Genomic DNA, 20141 nt, shown 5'->3' on the forward strand with positions numbered 1-20141 from the left:
TTTCCATTACCCCTCAAATTGGATTCTTAGACACTCATCAGTTTTCCTTACACTGTTTTAAAAAGGAGAGGCATTGAAAGCCATTTGCCATTCACATTTTTAAAATGCTTTCTATTATGCATTATACATGCTTTTTACAGATTTTTTTAAGTGTAGACAAGTAGTTCCATGATTACACCACACAGAGTCGAGTACTTTTGAATATTTTGGTGTGTTTTTCCTCAGCCTTTTTTCTGCAAAGCATAATCTCCCCATAAGATGTCTTTTTACTCAGTTTGCCATAAACATTTTTATTGAAATATAGACCATTTCAAGCATGTACAAAGGTAGAATAAAAAAATGTAGAATAATAGTGACCCACCCACACCCATTATACAACACTAGCCGTTATCAATTTAACACAACCGTTACCATTTGTGTGTCTCACTCTTGTTCTCTCTGTATTCCTTCTCCTAAAATCCTAACTCCAGGATTGTTCTGAAGCAGATTGCAGTATCATAGCACTTCATCTGTGTATATTTCAGTATGTATCTTTTAAAGATAAGGATTCTTTTTCTTCAAATATGTAATGTTATGAATGCCATAATGTCACTAAATACTTAACCATTCTTCCCAATTGCCTTAGTTTTGTTTTTGTTTTTGTTTTGAGGCTTGATAGTTTTAGGTCCTATATAAGGTATACACTTTGTGATTGTTTTGATGTTTCACTTGATCTCTTTTAATAGATTTCTATTCCTCTCTATCCCTTCCCCTTAGAACTTTTTTTTTTTTTTAAACATTTATTTATGTTTGAGACACAGAGAGAGAGCATGAACAGGGGAGGGTCAGAGAAAGAGGGAGACACAGAATCTGAAACAGGCTCCAGGCTCTGAGCTGTCAGCACAGAGCCTGACGCGGGGCTCGAACTCATGGACTGCGAGATCATGACCTGAGCCGAAGCCGGACGCTTAACTGACTGAGCCACCCAGGCGCCCCTCCCCTTGTAACTTTTATTGAAGATATCACGTCGTTTGTCCTGTTGAGTCTCCTATAGTCTGGATTTGCTAATTGAATTCTTGTATTGCTTACCATGTTCATCTGTTCCTCATAGTCCCTTTTCTTTTTAATGTTTATTTATTTTTGAGAGAGATCGAGAGAGTGTGAGCGGGTGAGGGGCAGAGAGAGAGGGAGACACAGAATTTGAAGCAGGCTCCAGGCTCCCAGCTGTCAGCACAGAGCCCGACGCAGGGCTCAAACCCACAAACCGCAAGATCATGACCTAAGCAAAGCCAGATGCTCAGCTGAGCCACCCAGGAGCCCCTGTTGCTCATAGTTCTTCTTGGTGGTTTTTGTTTCATTCAAAATTATCTATACCTAACTTGAATGAGTGAATGGATGAGAAAACTTTAAATTTAGTAACACTGCAAATCTGCTCTGGAGTCAAATGTGTTTCTCCCCTCCGGTGTTGGATGTACTGTGATGTTGGCAGTCCCAGAGTGATGACCAGATCCAATCCTGTCATTAATAAGGGACACTTTAGGGGCTGCTGGCTGGCTCAGTTGGAAGAGCTTGTGACCTTCTCAGGGTCATGAGTTCGAGCCCCATTCTGGATGTAGAGATTACTCAAATAAATTATAATTTAAAAAAATAATGATACTTTAAAGCACTTGTTGGTTAAAAGGAGCACTTTTGGTTTTAAAGTTCTGATTCATTTAGGGAGATTTTTGTTTTTTAGCTTTTGTCTGATTTAAACAAAATGGGTAAACGTTAGTGTGTTATTTTTGTGGTCTTAGAAGTATTAGAGAGTTTTAAAAGTGTAAGTCATTTATTTGACATGAGGTGTGTTTCCTTTAAAAACATTCTTCTAAAAAAATAAATAAATAAATAAAAATAAAAACATTCTTCTAGAAAAAAGTAATGAAAAGCATGGAAGATTTTGTCACATTCAGTTTTCTTTGATTCCAAATGCCTGGGGAATAGGAAAGATCCTGGATTCTTTTTTTAGAAAGAGCAGAGAAGAAAATTGATCTCTTTTAGTACTGATTTTTATACTTTTATGAGCACAAACTAATTATTTTTAGGACAGAATGTACTTTGAGGAATTACTTATACTATTGACATGAAACCATATTTTATTAATTGTCAGAAGAAGAGTACAGTGTGTTCTCTTTCTCAATATCCAATTAAGGCACATTGAAAATTGCTAAAGTGCACTGGAATTTCTCCAGCTTTAGTAAATAGTATATTCTTTGATCTTTGAATTCTGGAATGGTTTTTATCTGCATAAATTACTTGTTTAGGTATGTAATTGAGGTTACAAATTGGATCGCTTTCCCAATTTAAAATAGTTGGGAAGTGAGATTGTTTTTTTCCCTTTGAAGTTTCTTTCTTTATTTTGAGAGAGCCAGAGAGTGAGAGTGGGGGAGGGGCAGAGAGAGGGGCAGACAGAGAGAATCCCAAGTAGGCTTGAGTGCAGAGCCTGACGTGGGACGTTAACTCATGAACCACAAGATCATGACCTGAGCCGAAATCAAAAGTCAGATGCTTAATCGACTGAGCCACCCAGGCATCCCCCCTTTTTTTTTTAAAGTTTATTTATTTAGATTTTTTTCCCCTTTGAATTGGATAGCGATCTTACCTCTTTTTACCTTAGTGGGATATTGAAAACATATACAGTTGACCCTTGAACAGTGTGGGGGGTAGGAGCCCTCACCCCCAGTGCAGTCACAAATTTGTGTATAAGTTTTGACTCTCCCCATACTTAGCAGCCTACTGTTGACTGGAAGCCTTACTGATAACATAACCAGTTGATGAACTTGTATTTTGTAAAAGTATTATTTACTGTATTCTTACAATAAAGTAAGCTAGAGAAAAGAAAATGCTAGTAAAAAAATTATAAGGAAAACACATTTACAGTAGTGTACTATATTGAAAAAAAATACGTTAGTGAGCCCGTGTGGTTCAAACACCTGTTGTTCAAGGGGCACCTGTATAAGTCTGGGTACATTTGTGGTAAAACATATTTAGTTGCAATAAAACATTTTTTCCCTCCATAGAGGAAAATGGAAACTTAATGCAGGATTGAAGTCATTTTTTTTTGTTTTACGAAAGGAAAATACTGTATCTTAGAATAAAACTTGCTTTACCTCTAGGTTTCCTATGTGCTTTTATTCCTGGTAATTGTTAGCGGCTTAATTCTATCCCCTTGACAGTCATTAGACTAATTAATAATCCTAAGTATCTCAGAATAGACCTAGAAAGGGCTTGAAAGATGGGGAGGAAAGCAGCCATTGAGGTGAGGATGCCCCCGTGCGTAGGCTCTCCTCAACACCTGCTGCCCGAGGACTGGACTCCACGACAGAGCATGCTGTGTGAAGGAGCACCCCTCTCTTCCCCCAGGCACCGGCAAGGAACCTTCCTTGGGGAATTCTTATTTGCATGTGATCTTGTCTTTTGGGAACTGGGAAGGCATGGCAGGACTTAGCAGATGATCGAGTAGAATAGCCGTCACAACGGAATTACAGCTTCAGCTTTCCCTGAATCTCAGTCCAGTGTCCCAGTGAGGCAGGGCAGAAAAGTCAACAAGTAGATCAATGAAAACGAGAAGTACTGAGTTACTGAAGTAGAACAAGCATGGGGCTAGGACCTTTTCCTGATTGTCTCTACGTGTACTCCAAACTTCAGTTTAATTTTAGCGATGGAGTTCTTTTACCTTTATAAATTGAGAGTAATAGCAATATTATGTGTCTCCTCAAAGTAGTGTTGAAGAGTTTGCAGCGTGTTGTTAATTTCTCTTTTTTTTAATACTTTTTAAAAATTTACTTATTTATTTAGATAGAGAGCAGAGGAGGCACAGAGAGAGGGAGAGAGAGAATCCCAAGCAGGCTCCATGTGGTCAGTGCAGAGCCTTACTCGGGGCTTGAACTCACAAACCATGAGATCATGACCCGAGCCAAAATCAAGAGTCAGACGCTTAACACACTGAGCCACTCAGGCACCCCCTGTATTGTCAATTTCTGAGAGCAATGTCAAAGTTAAGAGGTTTGTCATCGTTGGGGAAGCATGGGTTGGTGGAGGTAATGAGTTAACGGAGATGAAAGGAATGTAGGTAGCTCTACACTTCTGCCCTGAGGGGCTCAGGGTCTGCGGAAGGGTAGAAACACAAACACCACTGTCTAGGCTGCAGGGTAGGTGGTTTGTGCTTAGTTATTAGAACCCACCACTTCCTGTCTGAGGGGGCACGTGGAAGGAAGGACTGACTGACTCACTGGAGGGTTCTTGGGGAAGGCTTATTGGAGGATGTAGGATTTGAGGTGGAGCATGAAGGATGATAGGAATTGGTACTTAGATGTTGGGATGGAATAGTCCTGGCCAAAGAAAGTATTTGCTTGTGTTTAGGCCCCAAGGGAGCAGACAAACGTATGTTTGGGGAATGGCAGCTAGTCTATTTGAGTGACTTTGTAGAAGGTTGAAGAGATGACTGTATGGCACTTCAGGCAAAGAGGTTTGGCCCTGAAGGTGAAAATTGATTATTGCTTGTTGGGTGGGTGGCAGGGCGGAGGGAGTCCACAGTCAGAGCAGGGTGTTCTGCACAAGGAGACGTTTGAACTTGGTTTTCAGGCTGAAGAAATGAGGCCACCGTGAGGATGGTAATTTGGGATATCTGGTCCTGTAGGAGGGGCTAACGGGGAGAAATGAGCTCTCTTCCCTCTCAGCCCAGAGAAAATGAAGAAATGACAAAAATTTGAGTAGGGTAATGAGGTGGCATGTCCTTTATCTTTTCCGCAGAGTCCGTGTGTTAGTGAAGAATCAGGTTTTAAGCTTGAAGCAAATTAATAATATTAAAACCAGCCACTGTGGGGAATGGGATTGGACATGAATTAGGGATGAAAGGAAGAACCAGATAACTCAGCCCTGTGAGGTTTGGGGTTTAGCAGCGAAACACAGAGTAACGGAGGCCCCTAAGAGTTAGCATATTGGAGCCAGGAAAGTGTCCCTGGGAAATAAGTTGACAGTCATGCTCTGGATTTAGGGAGCAGGCGAGGCCAAGTGTCCTGTATTTCTTCAAAGAATCGAAACCATTATGGCTTGAAATGAGGACTTGGATATTTTCCTTAAGGAAGCATCTTGAACTGTTCTTGTTTGACTCTCTGCCTAGATTTGCAGAACCCAGCATGTGTGCATTGTGTTCAGCTTTTGGCCAAGACTTGATAAAACCAGGATCTCTTTCTTTTCACCTGGAAGGCTTAGCAAAATCCCTTATCCTCTTTAGATTTCCATGAAATGAATATATTTTAGCATCTGCTCACCTCATCCTTATAAACATGGGCTTTTCATGATTTCTTTCCTTGGTTTCTGACCTTTTTCAAAGTCCTCCAGTTGACTGACTGGATCTTTGCAGCCTTCATGAATAATTCGCATGTACTTGTGAAATGGACTTAAAAAAAATATGTTTGACAGGACTTCTTTGATGATATACCTAAAAACCCAAAAGAAAGGAACAGTGATCGACTACCGAACTTTTCACCATTAGTTGTTCTTCTGTAATTACAATCCTTTCTGGTTACATTTCTGGTTTTGAACACTAGATGGGACTAAGAGATGACTTATTTTACAGTATTGGTAGCAGAAAGGATTTCCCAGCCTTCCAGCTTTATTCTAAATGAAGTGTTGTTGGCTGATGGACAGAGTAGATGAAAACAGGGCTATTTCTCTTTTCTCTCTTGAGATGGCTTCCTGTTTATTTTAAATGGTGCCTTTGATCGATATTTAGGCAACATTAAAACCTTAAAGATTCAAGTAGTACAGGAGTGTGTGGCCGAGATACACCACGGTATTTTCCTAAATTGCGATTTATAGAGAAACACAATAAAATCAAAGGAATTAGCAATGTCATATGTTCTTACTTTAATCACCACAAGCCTGGCAGGTAATTATAAAAACTATTTGATGGCTGTATTAGACTCCGAAGAAAAATATTAGAAATGTTTTATATGTTTTTTTATTATTATTTTTAATGAGCCCTACGTGAATTAACACCTTTCTCTGAAAGAAAAACAATCTCTCTGAAATTTATGCAATACATGATGAGTAATAATCCATGAGTGATTGTCTCCGAAAAGAATAGAATAGCTAGAAATAGAGCTTTATAGCCTTGTTTATACAGTTTATAACAGAATACTTTCATTTTGTTTCATCTCATTTCATCTCATTTCATCTCATTTCATTTCATTTCATTTCATTTCATTTCATTTCCAGTATAGTTAACATACAGTGTTATATTAGTTTCAGGTGTATAATGTAGTGATCTAGCAGTTCTACCCATTACTCTCATCATGACAAATGTGTCCCTAATCCTGTTCACCTGTTTCACCCATCCCCTCACCGGACCTCCCCTCTGGGAATCAGTTTGTTCTCTAGTGTTAAGTCCATTTTTGGGTTTGTCTCTTTTTTCCCCTTTGTTTTGTTTCTTAAATTCCACATTTGAGTGAAGTCATATGGCATTTGTCTTTCTCTGACTTGTTTTGCTTAACATTACACTTTCTAGATCCATCCATGTTGTTGTAAATGGCGAGATTTCATTCTTCTTTATGGCTGAGTAATATTCCATTGTGTATCATGGGATACCTTCTTGATCCATTCATCTTTTTTATCCATTCATCCAGTGATGGACATTTGGGCTACTTCCCATAATTTTGCTATTGTAAATAATGCTGCAATAAACAAAAGGACACATATATCCTTGTGAATTAGTGTTTTTGTATTCTGTGAATAAATAACCAAGAGTATGATGACTGGATCATAGGGTAGTTCTATTTTTAATATTTTGAGGAACTTCCGTACTGTTTTCCACAGTGGCTACACCAGTTTGCATTCCCACAACAGAATGCGTTTTAAGGAATTATATTAAAAAACATTTTATGAAAATATATCATTGTAAGAAATGTACCAATTGCTGTATGAACTTTGCATTGACCTAGCAGTGCTTGCTTTCCTTTCACATTTCTAAAATAATGACATACACAGACACACATAACCCTAATACGTAGATTAAGAAAAATAATAGTGTGAGGAAGGGTGGTAGGAGAGAACAAGTGAATAAAGGGAGAGAAAAGAAGACACCTTTATAAATATTTAAAGATATTTTTCACTGAAATAATTCCGAGAAAAATCAATATTAAATTGGAGCTATCTCATCTCACTTGTTACTTACTGTTCAGGGCTACTAATGTGTACGTTGGTTTGAAAGAGGTAACTACATCCCATTCACCTAGAGCATTTTTTAGAATGTTCTTTGTTTTTCACTAGTCATAAGATGTTTTTTATTCACCAGAAACTCTAACCACTGTGTTACCTTTCTGGCTTTCTATCTGTTAGTTTTCCATCCAGAGGGCTGTGTTGAGACTTGCTGATCTTTCAGGATAGACTCAACAGATCTGGTTAAGAGAGCAGCACTGGACTCTTTGGCATCCATTAGACCACTGTTTTCCAAAGTGTGTTCTACAGAACACTGGTGTTCCACGTGATGTTAATGGATTGCCCACTAAAGCAGTGTTTCATAGTTAAGTATCTTTAGGAAATGCTAGGTTAAATAATTTGAAACTTGTTTGCTTATAGTATAATTTCACAGTCTTCAGCATGCTAATGATGCATTAAATATTTTGACCGTTTGGCCCTGATTTTCTTTTTTAACTTCATTACACCCTTTATGTTTGAGGACACCAATGGGGATTGTTCTACCAACTTTTTTTTCTTTTTTTTTTTCTTTTTTTTTGTCCTTTACAGATTTTAATTGTGATCTGTCTCTAGATGCCTCTACATTTATTTTGTAGTATTGTTATAACTATTCCTTTGTAACTATAGCCTCCACTGCCTTATGTTGTGTTTGCCTGGCAAAACCCCAACCCTGGTTCAGCTAACTTTGTGCCTACCTCATGCTTGTGCCTGAGTGGTTGAATGTGGCTAGAGAAAGGCACGACATGCTCACTGGTCTGACTTCACATTCATGACTGCTAACCTCCGGTGAGCCCTAAGGCCTGCCCCACAATCCTACTAAACAGACTCCTGTCTGTTCTTCCATACCACTCAGTTCCACTCCTTTTTCCCTCAGACGTCTCTTAACCTCCATTTCCCACCCTCCCTCTCCGCTGATAGCCTTGTGTCCTGGTCACTGAAGAAAAAGACAGTCAGGGGAGGCGTCCTCGTGCTCCCACTGTTGTCTGGTGGGTGTATTCCTGATCTCTACCCATCGACAGGACCCTCTCTGTGACGGTGGGTGTGCCTGCCCCTGCCTCAGGGGCCCAGTCTCACACCCAGGGTTCCATTTCCTCACCAGGTCATCCCTCTTTGTTGATTATTTCTACCAGTATCCAAACAGGAGAAAGGATTTGGCGGGTTTTTTTGATAACTGGGGGAGCCCTAGCACATAGAACACTACCCTGATCATGGTAGTTGGTCAGCATGTATTTCTTGAATAAATGAAGTAATACTTCCCATCTTTTAAAAAGAGTTTTATTTTAAAGTAATTTTAAACTTAAAAAATAGTGTAGAGTGCGGTGCCTGGCTGGCTCAGTCGGTAAAGCATGCGATGCTTGATCTCACAGTCATGAGTTTGAGCCCCACGTTGGGGATAGAGTTCACTTTAAAAAAAGTAGTACAGAGAATTTACATATATTCTTCACTCAGCTTCCCCCTGAGTATCTCCCAACTTGAAAAAACAAAAACAAAAAACAAAAGTTTCCTTTTGCTATCTAATGTTACAGGTCTCTGTTTCCTTTTAAAACAGCTACTTGAATGAATATGTTTTCTGTGCCAGCTGACTCTGTCTGCTGTCCTTCCATTTTCTCTTAAACCCACCCTCTTCCAGCTTTTGCCCTTTCTTATTCCCAGCGCCACCAGAACAGCCCTTGCCAAGAATGTTAATGAACTTTACATTGGTAAATCCAGTAATCAGTTCTTGTTCTTTGATCTAGCGTGAGCATTGAACTTAGTTGATTTCTTTCTTCTTGCTTTCCTTCTCTTATTTTCTAGTCATTTCTTCTTGGGCTTCTTTGCCTCCTACTTCTGTTCTCTCTCTATACTCATTCTCTGGATGGCCTCATCTCTGTTCATGACCTTAGACATCATCCCAAATGCTGATGCTCCCACAGTTACATCTTTACCCTTGATCTTGTGTTTGAACTCCAGATTTTCATGCTCATTATCTGTTTGGCTTCTTTACCTGTTTGTCAAACATATTGATAAAACAAACAAAAAGCAAAAAACCTCTCCATTCACCATTTGGAATGCCATAGACTGTGTCTCTAGTCTTCCTATCTCAGGAAATGGTCCTACATTCTTCTGGTGGCCCCTGCCCCAAACCTTGGGATGTTCCTGACTTCTTCATATCACTCACATTCTGTATCAAATCTACCAGTATATCCTGTTGGTGCTTCCTTGAAAATACAGACCCAAAAACATGATCGCTTCTTATTATCTTCACCACCAGCACTCTGGTTCAGGCCTCCATCATCAACTCTTGCAAAAGCCTCCTCACAGCCTCATCTCGGTTTCCAATGTGGTTAGCTGTCTGCAAAGCAGTCACAATAATTACTTTAAAAACATGAATTAGATTATGCCACTCTTCTGCCTAAAACCCCCTACATGATACTGTAGTCAACATGATTTTTCTCTGAATAAAATCCCAAGACCTTACCATGCCTAAAGGCCCTTCCTGATACTATTTCCTGTTCTCTGCTTCCCTCAGTGTGTTCCTGACCCATCTGTGAGACTCCCGCCCCACACACAGCCTTTGTACTTGCGTCCTCTCTGCATGGATTGGCTTCCTAGTGTGCATTTGAGTGGCTCAGTTCTTTCTCCACTTTCTTCAGGTGTCACCTTATTTGAGAGGCCGCCGTGACTGTGCCGTGTAAAGGAGTATCTTTCCATGTTTGCTCTCTGCTTCCTTCTTCCACCTCTTGTCTGCATCGCGTTGTGCCACCAGAGTATTTATTTTGTTAATTTGTTTCCTATCTCTTCCCGGAATACCGCAGACTCCACAAAAGCGGGAACTTCGTATGTGTTTTATGTGCTGCTGTCTCCTCAGTGCCTGTCCCAGTGTCTGGTGCATTATAAGCACTCAGTGTTTGAATGAGTGAGTGAGCAAATGAATGAATGAAACGAGTTGTGTGTACGATGAGGAATACATGGAACAAGTCTGATTAGGAGCAACGAATCAGATGCCAGATAAGGCATAGTGATAAAGAGGTCTTGCAAAAATACATGCCTGACTGAAGGAAAGACGAGAGAGAGGAGAAGAAAGAGGTGAGGAAAGGAAAGGAATACCTCCTCTTAATACCTGGCCGCTGCCATTCTAACAGATGATAGAAGCGTGTTTGTTTTTCGAGGGTGATCGAGCTTCGTGCTTCTCGCACGTTTGCCCTTAGAGATGCTGAAATAACTTTAGCTTGCCTGTGTATATGATTATTTATGTACACATTTATTTGTATTTGAGAATTGATCCTGATCGTTAACAGTTTTGTGATTTATGTAACCTACAGGTGTGAAGCATCGAGCCCACACATTCATCCAGTCGGGTGGTGTAAAGAACATAGAAGGACACTCATTACTCCTCCAGGTTTGTGTTTATTGTGTGTCTAATACTATTCTTCATATGCATCAGGAGTCTGCAAACTTTTTCTGTAAAGGGCCAGACAGTACATAACTTTGGCTTTGTAGGCCACACATCTCTGTCACAACCACTCAATTCCAGTTTTAATGCACAAAGCAGCCCAGACGATAAGAAATGAATGAAAATAGTAGTGTTGCAGTAAATCTTTACTTGCAAAGAACAGGCAGCTGGTCAGGTGGTAGTTTGCTGACCCCTGATACACCTGAAAGTGTATACATTGGCTTGGTCCATAACAGAGTATCAAAGGTTGTCTTCTTTGGAAAATGAGAAGTTCTTTTTAAAAAGATCTTTATTTCCCAAGTTGTCATTCATTTCTAGACTTTTCGTTCATACACATTTAAATATATTATCTGACCACAGAAGTCAGGTGTCTAAAGCTTTAGTGGATGTAGAGAAGTGGACATAGGGGACCGCATTTGTGGGTGGAGCCTTGACCCACATGTCACAGTCAATTGTGACAAAAGTACAATGTTCACATTTAAGTTTTTTTTTTTTTTTAGGTTTTTTTTTTTAACCTGGATCAGAACTTACACATTCAGTTTTCCTTTTTCTATTGGAGTGTAGTCTCCAAAACAGATTTTGCACCTTTATGCTGGTAGTACCTCTTGTTCGTTTTCTGCAGTTTCCAGGTACTTCAGCCGTCTGCCTCTGGCCCCACGGCCCCTTCTCAGCTTCGCTGTCTCTGTGATGGAGAACAGTGTACCTGCTGACGAATTGTTTCTTTGTTTTATGTCATGTTGAGTTTATTTTCTTATGCCGAAGAACGGATTCTTTGGCTTCATCATGACCAAGACAGTGAGTTTCCGAGTTGTGTCGCTGTGGAAGGTGCCAGGGCTATCACTGGGTGAAAAGACAGGGCCATCAGCGGATACAGAGCATCAACTGCCCTGTTGCTTATGGGTACTCACGTGACTGATGCAAACTTCCGTCATCACAGGCAAAGGGTAGCCCCTCGGCTGGCTAAGAGCTAATTTGTGGATGTTGCCGGCAGCACAGATGCATCAAAGCCTCAGTTTAGAGCTTCCGATACTTGTCTCATTCCATTCGAATAGCTGATTTCATGGGGAAGCTTGTTTCCAGTTCCGTGGTGCTGTGTCTTTGTGTCTGATCACTTCCTCAGACAGGGGACCAACCATCCCAGGGATGCCTGAGATGAGTCCCTTCCGCTTTCTGAGTTTTCTCCTAGGTTAAGGAACCAAAGCCCCTGTCCTTCACTGATTTGTAGAGCTGTTTTGAAGATGAAAGAGCTTTAACTTAAACCATAAAGTGTTAGTAAAGCAAGACATTAACAGTTGCCTGGCTCAGACATGGAGCTGCCTGGAAAGTTTTCCTGGACAGCTCTCCTGTGTCCTGTGGCTCACACACTGTTAGCAGTCAGTGAATGTCGATCGCACACTTACCTGGTGTCAGTGTTACCATCGGAGTTGCTGTAAGGATTTCCCAGTTTGGTATTGGTCCATTTTTTTTTTTCTTCACCACCTTTATGGTCATAATCAGAAGTCTGGTAAATAAACACAGAACCAGTGAGTAACAGTGCTTGGTTATGTCGTCACAGCACTGGCTTAAGTACCGTGGGAGCGGGTGGGGTAAGGCATGATTGCTGACTTCTAATGCGAAGCCGATCACCAAGTCCTCTGTCTCCCTCTGTGGACTTTCATATCAGTGGAAGAGAAGAAAAACATAGCTTTTTGACACATTTAAAAAATCTAAATTTCATGTTCAAAAGTGCCAAACACAGCAATATGAGTAAACACCACTGATTGTACACCTAAAAATGGTTAAAATCATATATTTTATATGCTGTATATTTTAACACACACACACACACATACACACACACACACACACACACACACACACACACAAGTTTAAAAAGAAACTGTCAAATAACGGTTTGTAAGGCCTATGCTGATATTACCTTGGTGCTATGACAAAAAAGATGCCCTTTGTCCAGTCCCTGTCCCTGAGGGCAGCTTCCTGGCAGGGTCTCTGATGTCCCGTCTGAGAAGGACCCTAGTCACTTGCTGTTCCTAGACAGCAGCTCTTCTGCCCCTCCTGTTAATTCATGGATCAGCCCTGCTGGACTCCCCACGTTCATGTTTTTTCCCAAATATGTAGCATTATCTCCTGTTTCCAAAATTAAAGCCTTTACGACTTTTTAAAATGATTTTTATCTTGAATTATCCAATTATGCATTAATACATGCTTGTTTTTAAAAATTTAGAACGTTTGGGACACCTGGGTGGCTCAGTAGGTTAAGCGTCCGACTTCAGCTCAAGTCATGATCTCACAGCTCCTGAGTTCAGGCCCCATGTCAGGCTCTGTGCTGACAGCTCAGGCTGGAGCCTGCTTCGGATTCTGTATGTGTGTGTCTCTCTCTGCCCCTTTCCCACTTGCGCTGTCTCTCTCTCTCTCAAAAATAAACATTAAAAAAATTTTTTTTTCAATTTAGACTGAAAATAGAGACAACAGTTGTTCTGTCTCATAATAGTTTGAGTTTGTCCTTGTATCTCTCCAGAAAAATCATTCTGCCTCTGTTTATACACAAACACCCATGCGTGTACAATCAGCTTTAATATTATTAAACTGGGCAAGATACATTCCTTAAAAATATGTTGTAAAATATTTGTATTTATAGAAATATATTTGCATACTTTTTAAACTTTTATTTTGTGGGGCGCTTGGGTGGCTCAGTCGGTTAAGTGACTGACTTTGGCTCAGGTCATGATCTCACAGTTTGTGAGTTCGAGCCCTACATTGGGCTCTGTGCTGACAGCCCAGAACCTGGAGCCTGCTTCAGATTCTGTGTCTCCTCCTCTCTCTGCCCCTCCCCCACTCGTGCTCTGTCTCTCTCAAAAATAAATAAAACATTAAAAACAAAGTTTTAAGCTTTTACTTTGAAATAATTTCAAATGTACAGAAAAGTTGAAAGAATAGTATGGAAGTCATCGATACCCTTGACCCAGAGACTCATTCAAGTTCATCAGTTGTATCAGTGATGCCATTTGTAGCAAAAGGATCAGACATTGCACTCTGTTGTCATATCCCTCTACTCTCCTTCAGTTAGGCTCTCCTCGACTTTCATGACGTCAGTGTGTTTGGGAATTAGAGATTAGTCATTTTGTAGAATGCTGCTGAATTTGGGTATGCTTGGCGTTTCCTCATGATTGGATCCAGGTTCTGTATTTGGGCAGGAACATCACAGAAACAGCACCGTGTTCTCCCTGCATCCTGAGCGGATGTCAGTTTGTCTCACTATTGATCTTTTACTGTTAATTGACCAAGATGGTCAATTACTTCTTCATTTCTCCGCTAACATAGTTATTTTTTTCTCTGTAAGTACTAAGTATTTTGTGGAGAGATACTTGGAGATTGTGTAAATACCCTGTGCTTCATCCCCATGTCACTCACTAGTTTTAACATCTGTTGATATTTCTCGTATGAATTATTATTCTGACAGTTGCTAAATGCTAATTTTTTATACCATCATTCCTTGTACATAAGCAGTTGTTATTATTCTGCAAAGAATAGCTTTTTCATCTTCCTCTTTATTCATTGGTTAATTTATTTCTGTCTGCATGGATTCATATATTACTATTTTCATCAAGGGGTTATAAGCCATAACCAGCATTGCTTACTTTCATGTCCCGATTTTCCCAGATTTGGTCCATGGGAGTCCCTTTAAGTCAGTTACCATGTCCTTTGACATGTTCTTTGAGAACTTCATTCTTTCTGGCACAGTAAGGCTTATCTCATACTTTCCCTGATTCAAGCTAAAATCTAAACAGTGGATGTGGTGATGGCTACAGGGTGACGCTGCCTCTGTTCTCTCGGAGGATATAGTTAGGAAATACGTTCATGTAAAAAAGTTATATTAATGCATATATCTGTACCTATTTAGACATTGAAAACAAAGAATTATATCCTTAGCTCCAGTTCATATCCAAGACCACAAAGTTTATTCTAGTTTCCTACTTTCTCTATTTTTTCGGTCAGTGAGAAATCTGCCTTCCTTTATCTGCAGTATATGTACAAATTTTTTCAGTCCTTTTTAAGTAGCCAGTTTCCCACCACACTGAGTCACTATTAATTCCTGCTTATGTCTGCCTAATGGATTTTGGACTCTGGAGGAAACAAAAGGGGGCAGGAGGAAGGAGGGATAGTTCTTTCTGCATATTTTATTTTATGAATAGTGTTCCATGACTTGATTGTGCTTGTTTGACCTAACAGTATGATGACATATCTGGAATATTTCACATATTAGTGTATGTAAGTCTGCTTTATTCTTTTTAATAAATGCTTTCTATTTCATATGTACTATATATATATGTGCACATTTTCTATATTGTTATTAAACTTATTTTTACACTTTTTCATTGACAGCTGTGCATTTGTCTTTGTGTGCATGAGATTTTATATTAGTAGAAGAAGAATTGCACATTAAAGGGCATTTTTGTTAGTGTGTGTATATCTGTATATAGGACTTACCAAGAATATAAATTATACATATACATATATGTTATATTTTCACTTAGAAGATAGAAGAGGAGTCATGATCAAGATGAAAGTAATTATTACAGTTAGGTCTGAGTGTGTTATTCACTTTAAAGTTATTTGGAACATGAACGTAATTTCCTAGATTATGGTAACAATATCTCATAATTTTATAGGTCAGTTTGTGGTTCTGTCATTCTGGTTAAACCTAACAGGGTTTGCTTTTTTCTTAGGTTATCCAAATGTGAAACATTTTTCTTGGGATAAATACTTAGAAGAAACCAATTCTTTACCTGCCCCTGCAAGAGCTTTCAAAGTGGTGAGTTAATACATTTTGCACTATTTCATTCATTTGTGTTAGCAATAGTGTTCATTCATTGAAATTGCAGAACAGAGACGGTACTACTGAGCCAGAAAGAGGAAGAGGAGGGAAACAGAAGACCACAAAAGATGTTTTTGACTTCTTACAATTTTGAAAGTCAAAATTATTACAGAGATTTTTTTTGTCATTGGCCTCATTTTGAACTTGTCTCCATGGAAAATAACTGCTTGAATTGGTGTGGAATGCGTTGTTGTGATCTTACAGCAAACTTCTGTTTTTCCAGCTAGATACTCCAAAAAACCGAAACAAGGCAGGACATTGTTTTCTAATAAAAAATGTGTTTGAGAATTCCTTTGGATTTGTTTATGGCAAGCTGACATGCTGTTTTTCTTTTTATTGCTATTAATCAGCATGTTTGATTATCAAAATATAAGGCCATTTGCTTTTATTGTAGTATGTTTCTAACCCAGAGTCCTTGCATCTTACATATAACTTGTTAAGATTCAAAGGAAACCTCATTTCTCGGCAAGGGAAGAATAAGTGATGAGAGGCATTTTAAATTTTTTTCGTTTTTCTAACAACTTGCTTAATCATTTCTATTTTTTCATAAATTTAAAGAAGAATATGTTAAGAATTTTAAGAATGTTTTTAATGTAGCATCGTCTATCATAAGTAACACTTTTTAAAATGATTTATTGTGTATAAATTGCTAGGGTTTCTAATGATAGAATTAATTAGGGATATGGGCCCAAATAATAGGAAAAAAAAGAACATGAAATATTTTTGAGAAAAGAAGTATATTTTGTGAAGAAAAGCCATGTAAAAGAATGTGTATGGTTCCATCTGATAGTAAATTTAGGATTTAAAAATGGATAATTAGAGTTCTGCCTTACTTAGGAATTTTTACCCGACTCTCTAACTTTATCTCAAGCTATACAAAGAACCGCATCGCTCTTTGCTTGAACTCGATAAAATCGTATCGAGATCAGTCTGCATATCTCGTGTCACACTGAGACCTGAGAGAAAACTACGATTTCCTTAGTTTGGCCTTTAGGTGCCTGGCATTGATTGTTTTTTATCCTTTGCGTAATTTTCACACTTAATTCTCGGAGCCACAGTTTTGTTACAACCACTTCCCAGAACAGGGGTGTGAGGCTCAGATGGTTTAAGCAATTTACCCAACATACCCTTGAGCTTGCCTTCGACATCCTGCAACTTTTCCGGAGGTTTACAGGTTTCTGCTGAATCCTGAGGTGGAGCTAGCTAAGGTGTGGAGGAGAGGTCTTCCTTTCTCATTCCTGTTCTTACAAGAGTGATTTCATCCCATACGTTTTGATGGCTAATTTTCTAAAGACGTCTCCTGCTTTTTGTTCTCATGGCCATTTCTAGTCTCTGTCACATCTCTGCCACTTTAATATTCTTTCTTCTGTTTTCATAAATAATTTTTATGCTTGTTGATTTTTGCCAAGATGCCTCCTCCTTTTTTGTAAAAAGAATTTTTTTTAAATGTTTATTTATTTTTGAGAGAGAGAGAGACAGAGCATGAGCAGGGGAGGGGCAGAGAGAGAGGGAGACACAGAATCCAAAGCAGGCTCCATGCTCTGAGCTGTCAGCACAGAGCCCGACGCAAGGCTCAAACTCACAAACGGTGAGATCATGACCTGAGCCAAAGTCAGAGGCTTAACCGACTGAGCCACCCAGGCACCCCTCAGGACACCTCCTTCTAACTAATAAGAAAAACTTCTTGCCTTCCCTATGCCTAATCAAATATCCACAATATTTTGCATTTTCTCTTAAGGTCTTTTGCTTTCTGTTTCCTCCGGCTGGGTGCTCAGGCTGTTTCTCTTGCTTCAGGGTTTGGCTGTGTGATTTGGGATTGTGTTTTTTTGATAAGGACAATGAGGTCCAAAGCTACTGTAGGAACTTGGGAGTTTGAAGGTCGATTCTGTAAATAGCTTATTATTCTGTCTTTGTGACACAGAGCCTACTTTCTCTTCCTCTGAATCTTACCATGTAAAATTTTCTGTATGGCAGAAACCTCCACATGGATTCCAGAAAAAAATGAAGCTTGAAGTCATAGACAAGAGAAATCCTATGTTTATTAGAGTAGCAACAGTTGCAGACACGGATGATCACCGAATAAAAGTGAGTGTTCTCTGTTGTGGTTCTGTTTTGTCTTTTGTTACAAGATAACTTGGATGGAAACTTCGGCAGATACTTAATTTGTGAAGTCCTAGAATTAAATCAGTAAGACTACAGGAATATGAAAATAAAGTGGCTGTACATCTTTGTCAGTATTTATCCAGTGTTTTCCTTTAATCTATGGAAGAAGTTCTCTTTAGTTATGACTGACATTTAATATGTCGTATCTACTTTCTTTTTCCAAGCACACACTCAGAATGTGAAAAGTCATAGATAAGAAAGGGATTTCTTCTGAATACAGTGCATCATTCTCCAATACAATGCTCTTTTTTTGAAAACTTGAGGATTAATTTTGATGGGGCTATATTAGATGTAGAATTTTCAGAAGAAAAGTAAAGAAGGATAGCCCTTTCATATAGGACAAGGAAAGAGAAATGATTGTATAAGAAAGTCAGGTTTTAATTAGATTTGGATTAATAAAAGCAAAGTACCTCTCCGAGGGTAAGCGAATGTTCAGGAAGGTGGCTTCGGTCTGTCGTGTCCTGGGTGATGAAGTGAAGTGTAACAGCAGTTCCAGGTGAGGAGCTAGAAGTTATCTCTGGTTCTGGCTTCTGTGTTTCCTTCGTCCTCAAACGAGAGCCCTGTTCATTCCACTTACTTCACTGTGAAAACAGCAAGATGTTAGATCTACGTGATGTCTTGCCGGCCCTTACCAGCTAACAGCGTTCTTCCACTATTCAACATATGTGGTGGTGACAGTGCAGGGGGTTTATGTGACAATCATGATTTTATCTGGGAAGCGGAGGCTCAGGAAGAGTTGATGAATTACTTATTAATTCTGGCAGTGGCAGAACTAAGTCACAGCCCTAAACCCTAGGAGTCGAAATTTATGCTCTTAAAAAAAATAAATATTGGGGCGCTTGGGTGGCTCAGTTGGTTAAGCACCTGACTTCATTCAGGTCGTGATCTCGCAGTTCATAGATTCGAGCCCCACATCGGGTTCAGTGCTGGCAGCTCGAAGCCTGGAGCCTGCTTCGGATTCTATGTCTCCCTCTCTGCCCCTCACCCACTTACGCTCTCTCTCTTTCTCTCTCTCAAAAATAAAAAAAAAAAAACTTTAAAAACAAAAAATAAATCACATATTCAACTATCTGTAATGAGGTAATATATAAAAAATTATAGAAGAACATGGAAAACGTGTATCAATGTGGTTTTGTATAAAACAGAAATTTTAATGTTTAATTAGCTATTTTTAAGATTATATAATCATGCAGTGGTTTGGAAGTTATAAACAGTGCAGAGTCTGTTAACCTTATTTTCCTATTAATTGTCCTTGGTGTGATAGCAGAAGTCATAAAGCAATCAGAGTATTTTAGGACTAGAAGTATTTTTTAGATAACCTAGGCCAGTGGTTCAAAGAAATGTAGAACGAAGCAAGATACTATTTTTAAAAATCAAATTGGTCAGAATTGAACCAAAAATAAGTGTTTTGGTTTAGGTGCATGAAAAGTTTATTTTTTTCGTGTATTTCCTTGTATTTTTCTGTATTTTTTTTTCACGTGTAGCTGGTAGGAATAGAATGTGTCTCAGCCACTAAAGAGCAGTTTGGTGAAGCACAAAAGTCTTGAAGGTTGTTTGCCCTTTAATTCAAGAATCTCAGTCCTGGGAATTCATGTTAGGAGAATTAACCAAAGGGAATATGCAAGGATAAAAACTATAAGGAAAACATAGCAGTTTATAGTATTTAAGATTGCAAACAAGCACAGTAAGCTATAGGTAAAGTAAATTACTGTATATGATGGTAAATATTTAAGAAAAATATTTAATATTGGCAAGTGAAAAAACTCAGGTTTACTATTCTGTATGATGTCTGGTATTGTTTTTTAAAGAATATTATGGAAAGAAACTTAACCAAAATAATGACAGTTCTTGGGGTGCTAAGATTATGAGTGATTATAAATGATTTTTTATAATTCTAAATGAATTATAAATGATGAGGTTTTTGGTGTGGTTTTTTTGTTTTGTTTTTTTGTTTTTGTTTGTTTTGTTTTTAGTTACCTGGCTTCAGGAACACATATTAATTACTGTAATAGTAAAAAAAAAGAAATTTAGATTAACTCTGATTTTACATGTGAGAACGTTTTTGACCCGGAGAGGTCAAGTACTCTAAAGTGGGTAGTTCAGTTAGTTAATAGGAAAAGTGTGGACTAACTTTTTAGTTAGCCAAATTCTCTTTCCAATACAACATCCTCGTTGTTTAACACCCAAAACAGAGCTGGCTACGAAGCGTGTAGTTGACAATTATCTTTTCACTGTTAGTGGTATAAATTTCATAGCTAAAGGTGAACCACTGAACAAGTACCTGTGTGTTTATGAAGTCCTCAAAAGATCAGCGAACAGGTGACGATGACCCAGTTTCAGGATTCATCAGACTTCTGAGACTATAAAAAGCTTTCATTAGTAGGAGTTTTTCTAATGCTGTGGGAGGTGACGAAGCAAGAATGCCTATCTTTATTATTCAGGAGGAGAAAGAGT

General features: G+C 38.8%; 1 protein-coding gene across 10 annotated transcripts in view; it reads left to right on the forward strand.

Moving 5' to 3' along the window:
* Positions 1 to 20141, forward strand: part of L3MBTL3 (L3MBTL histone methyl-lysine binding protein 3) — a 128119-nt gene that overhangs the window by 53356 nt on the left and 54622 nt on the right. For all 10 annotated transcript variants that reach the window (XM_047859554.1, XM_047859548.1, XM_047859549.1 and 7 more), the window contains 3 exons: positions 10518 to 10594; positions 15376 to 15461; positions 17499 to 17609. In XM_047859554.1, coding sequence (XP_047715510.1) covers positions 10518 to 10594; positions 15376 to 15461; positions 17499 to 17609 — 274 coding nt within the window. The remainder of the gene's footprint in view (positions 1 to 10517; positions 10595 to 15375; positions 15462 to 17498; positions 17610 to 20141) is intronic.

Source organism: Prionailurus viverrinus, chromosome B2, assembly GCF_022837055.1.
Source record: "Prionailurus viverrinus isolate Anna chromosome B2, UM_Priviv_1.0, whole genome shotgun sequence".
NCBI classification, from domain to species: Eukaryota; Metazoa; Chordata; class Mammalia; order Carnivora; family Felidae; genus Prionailurus; species Prionailurus viverrinus.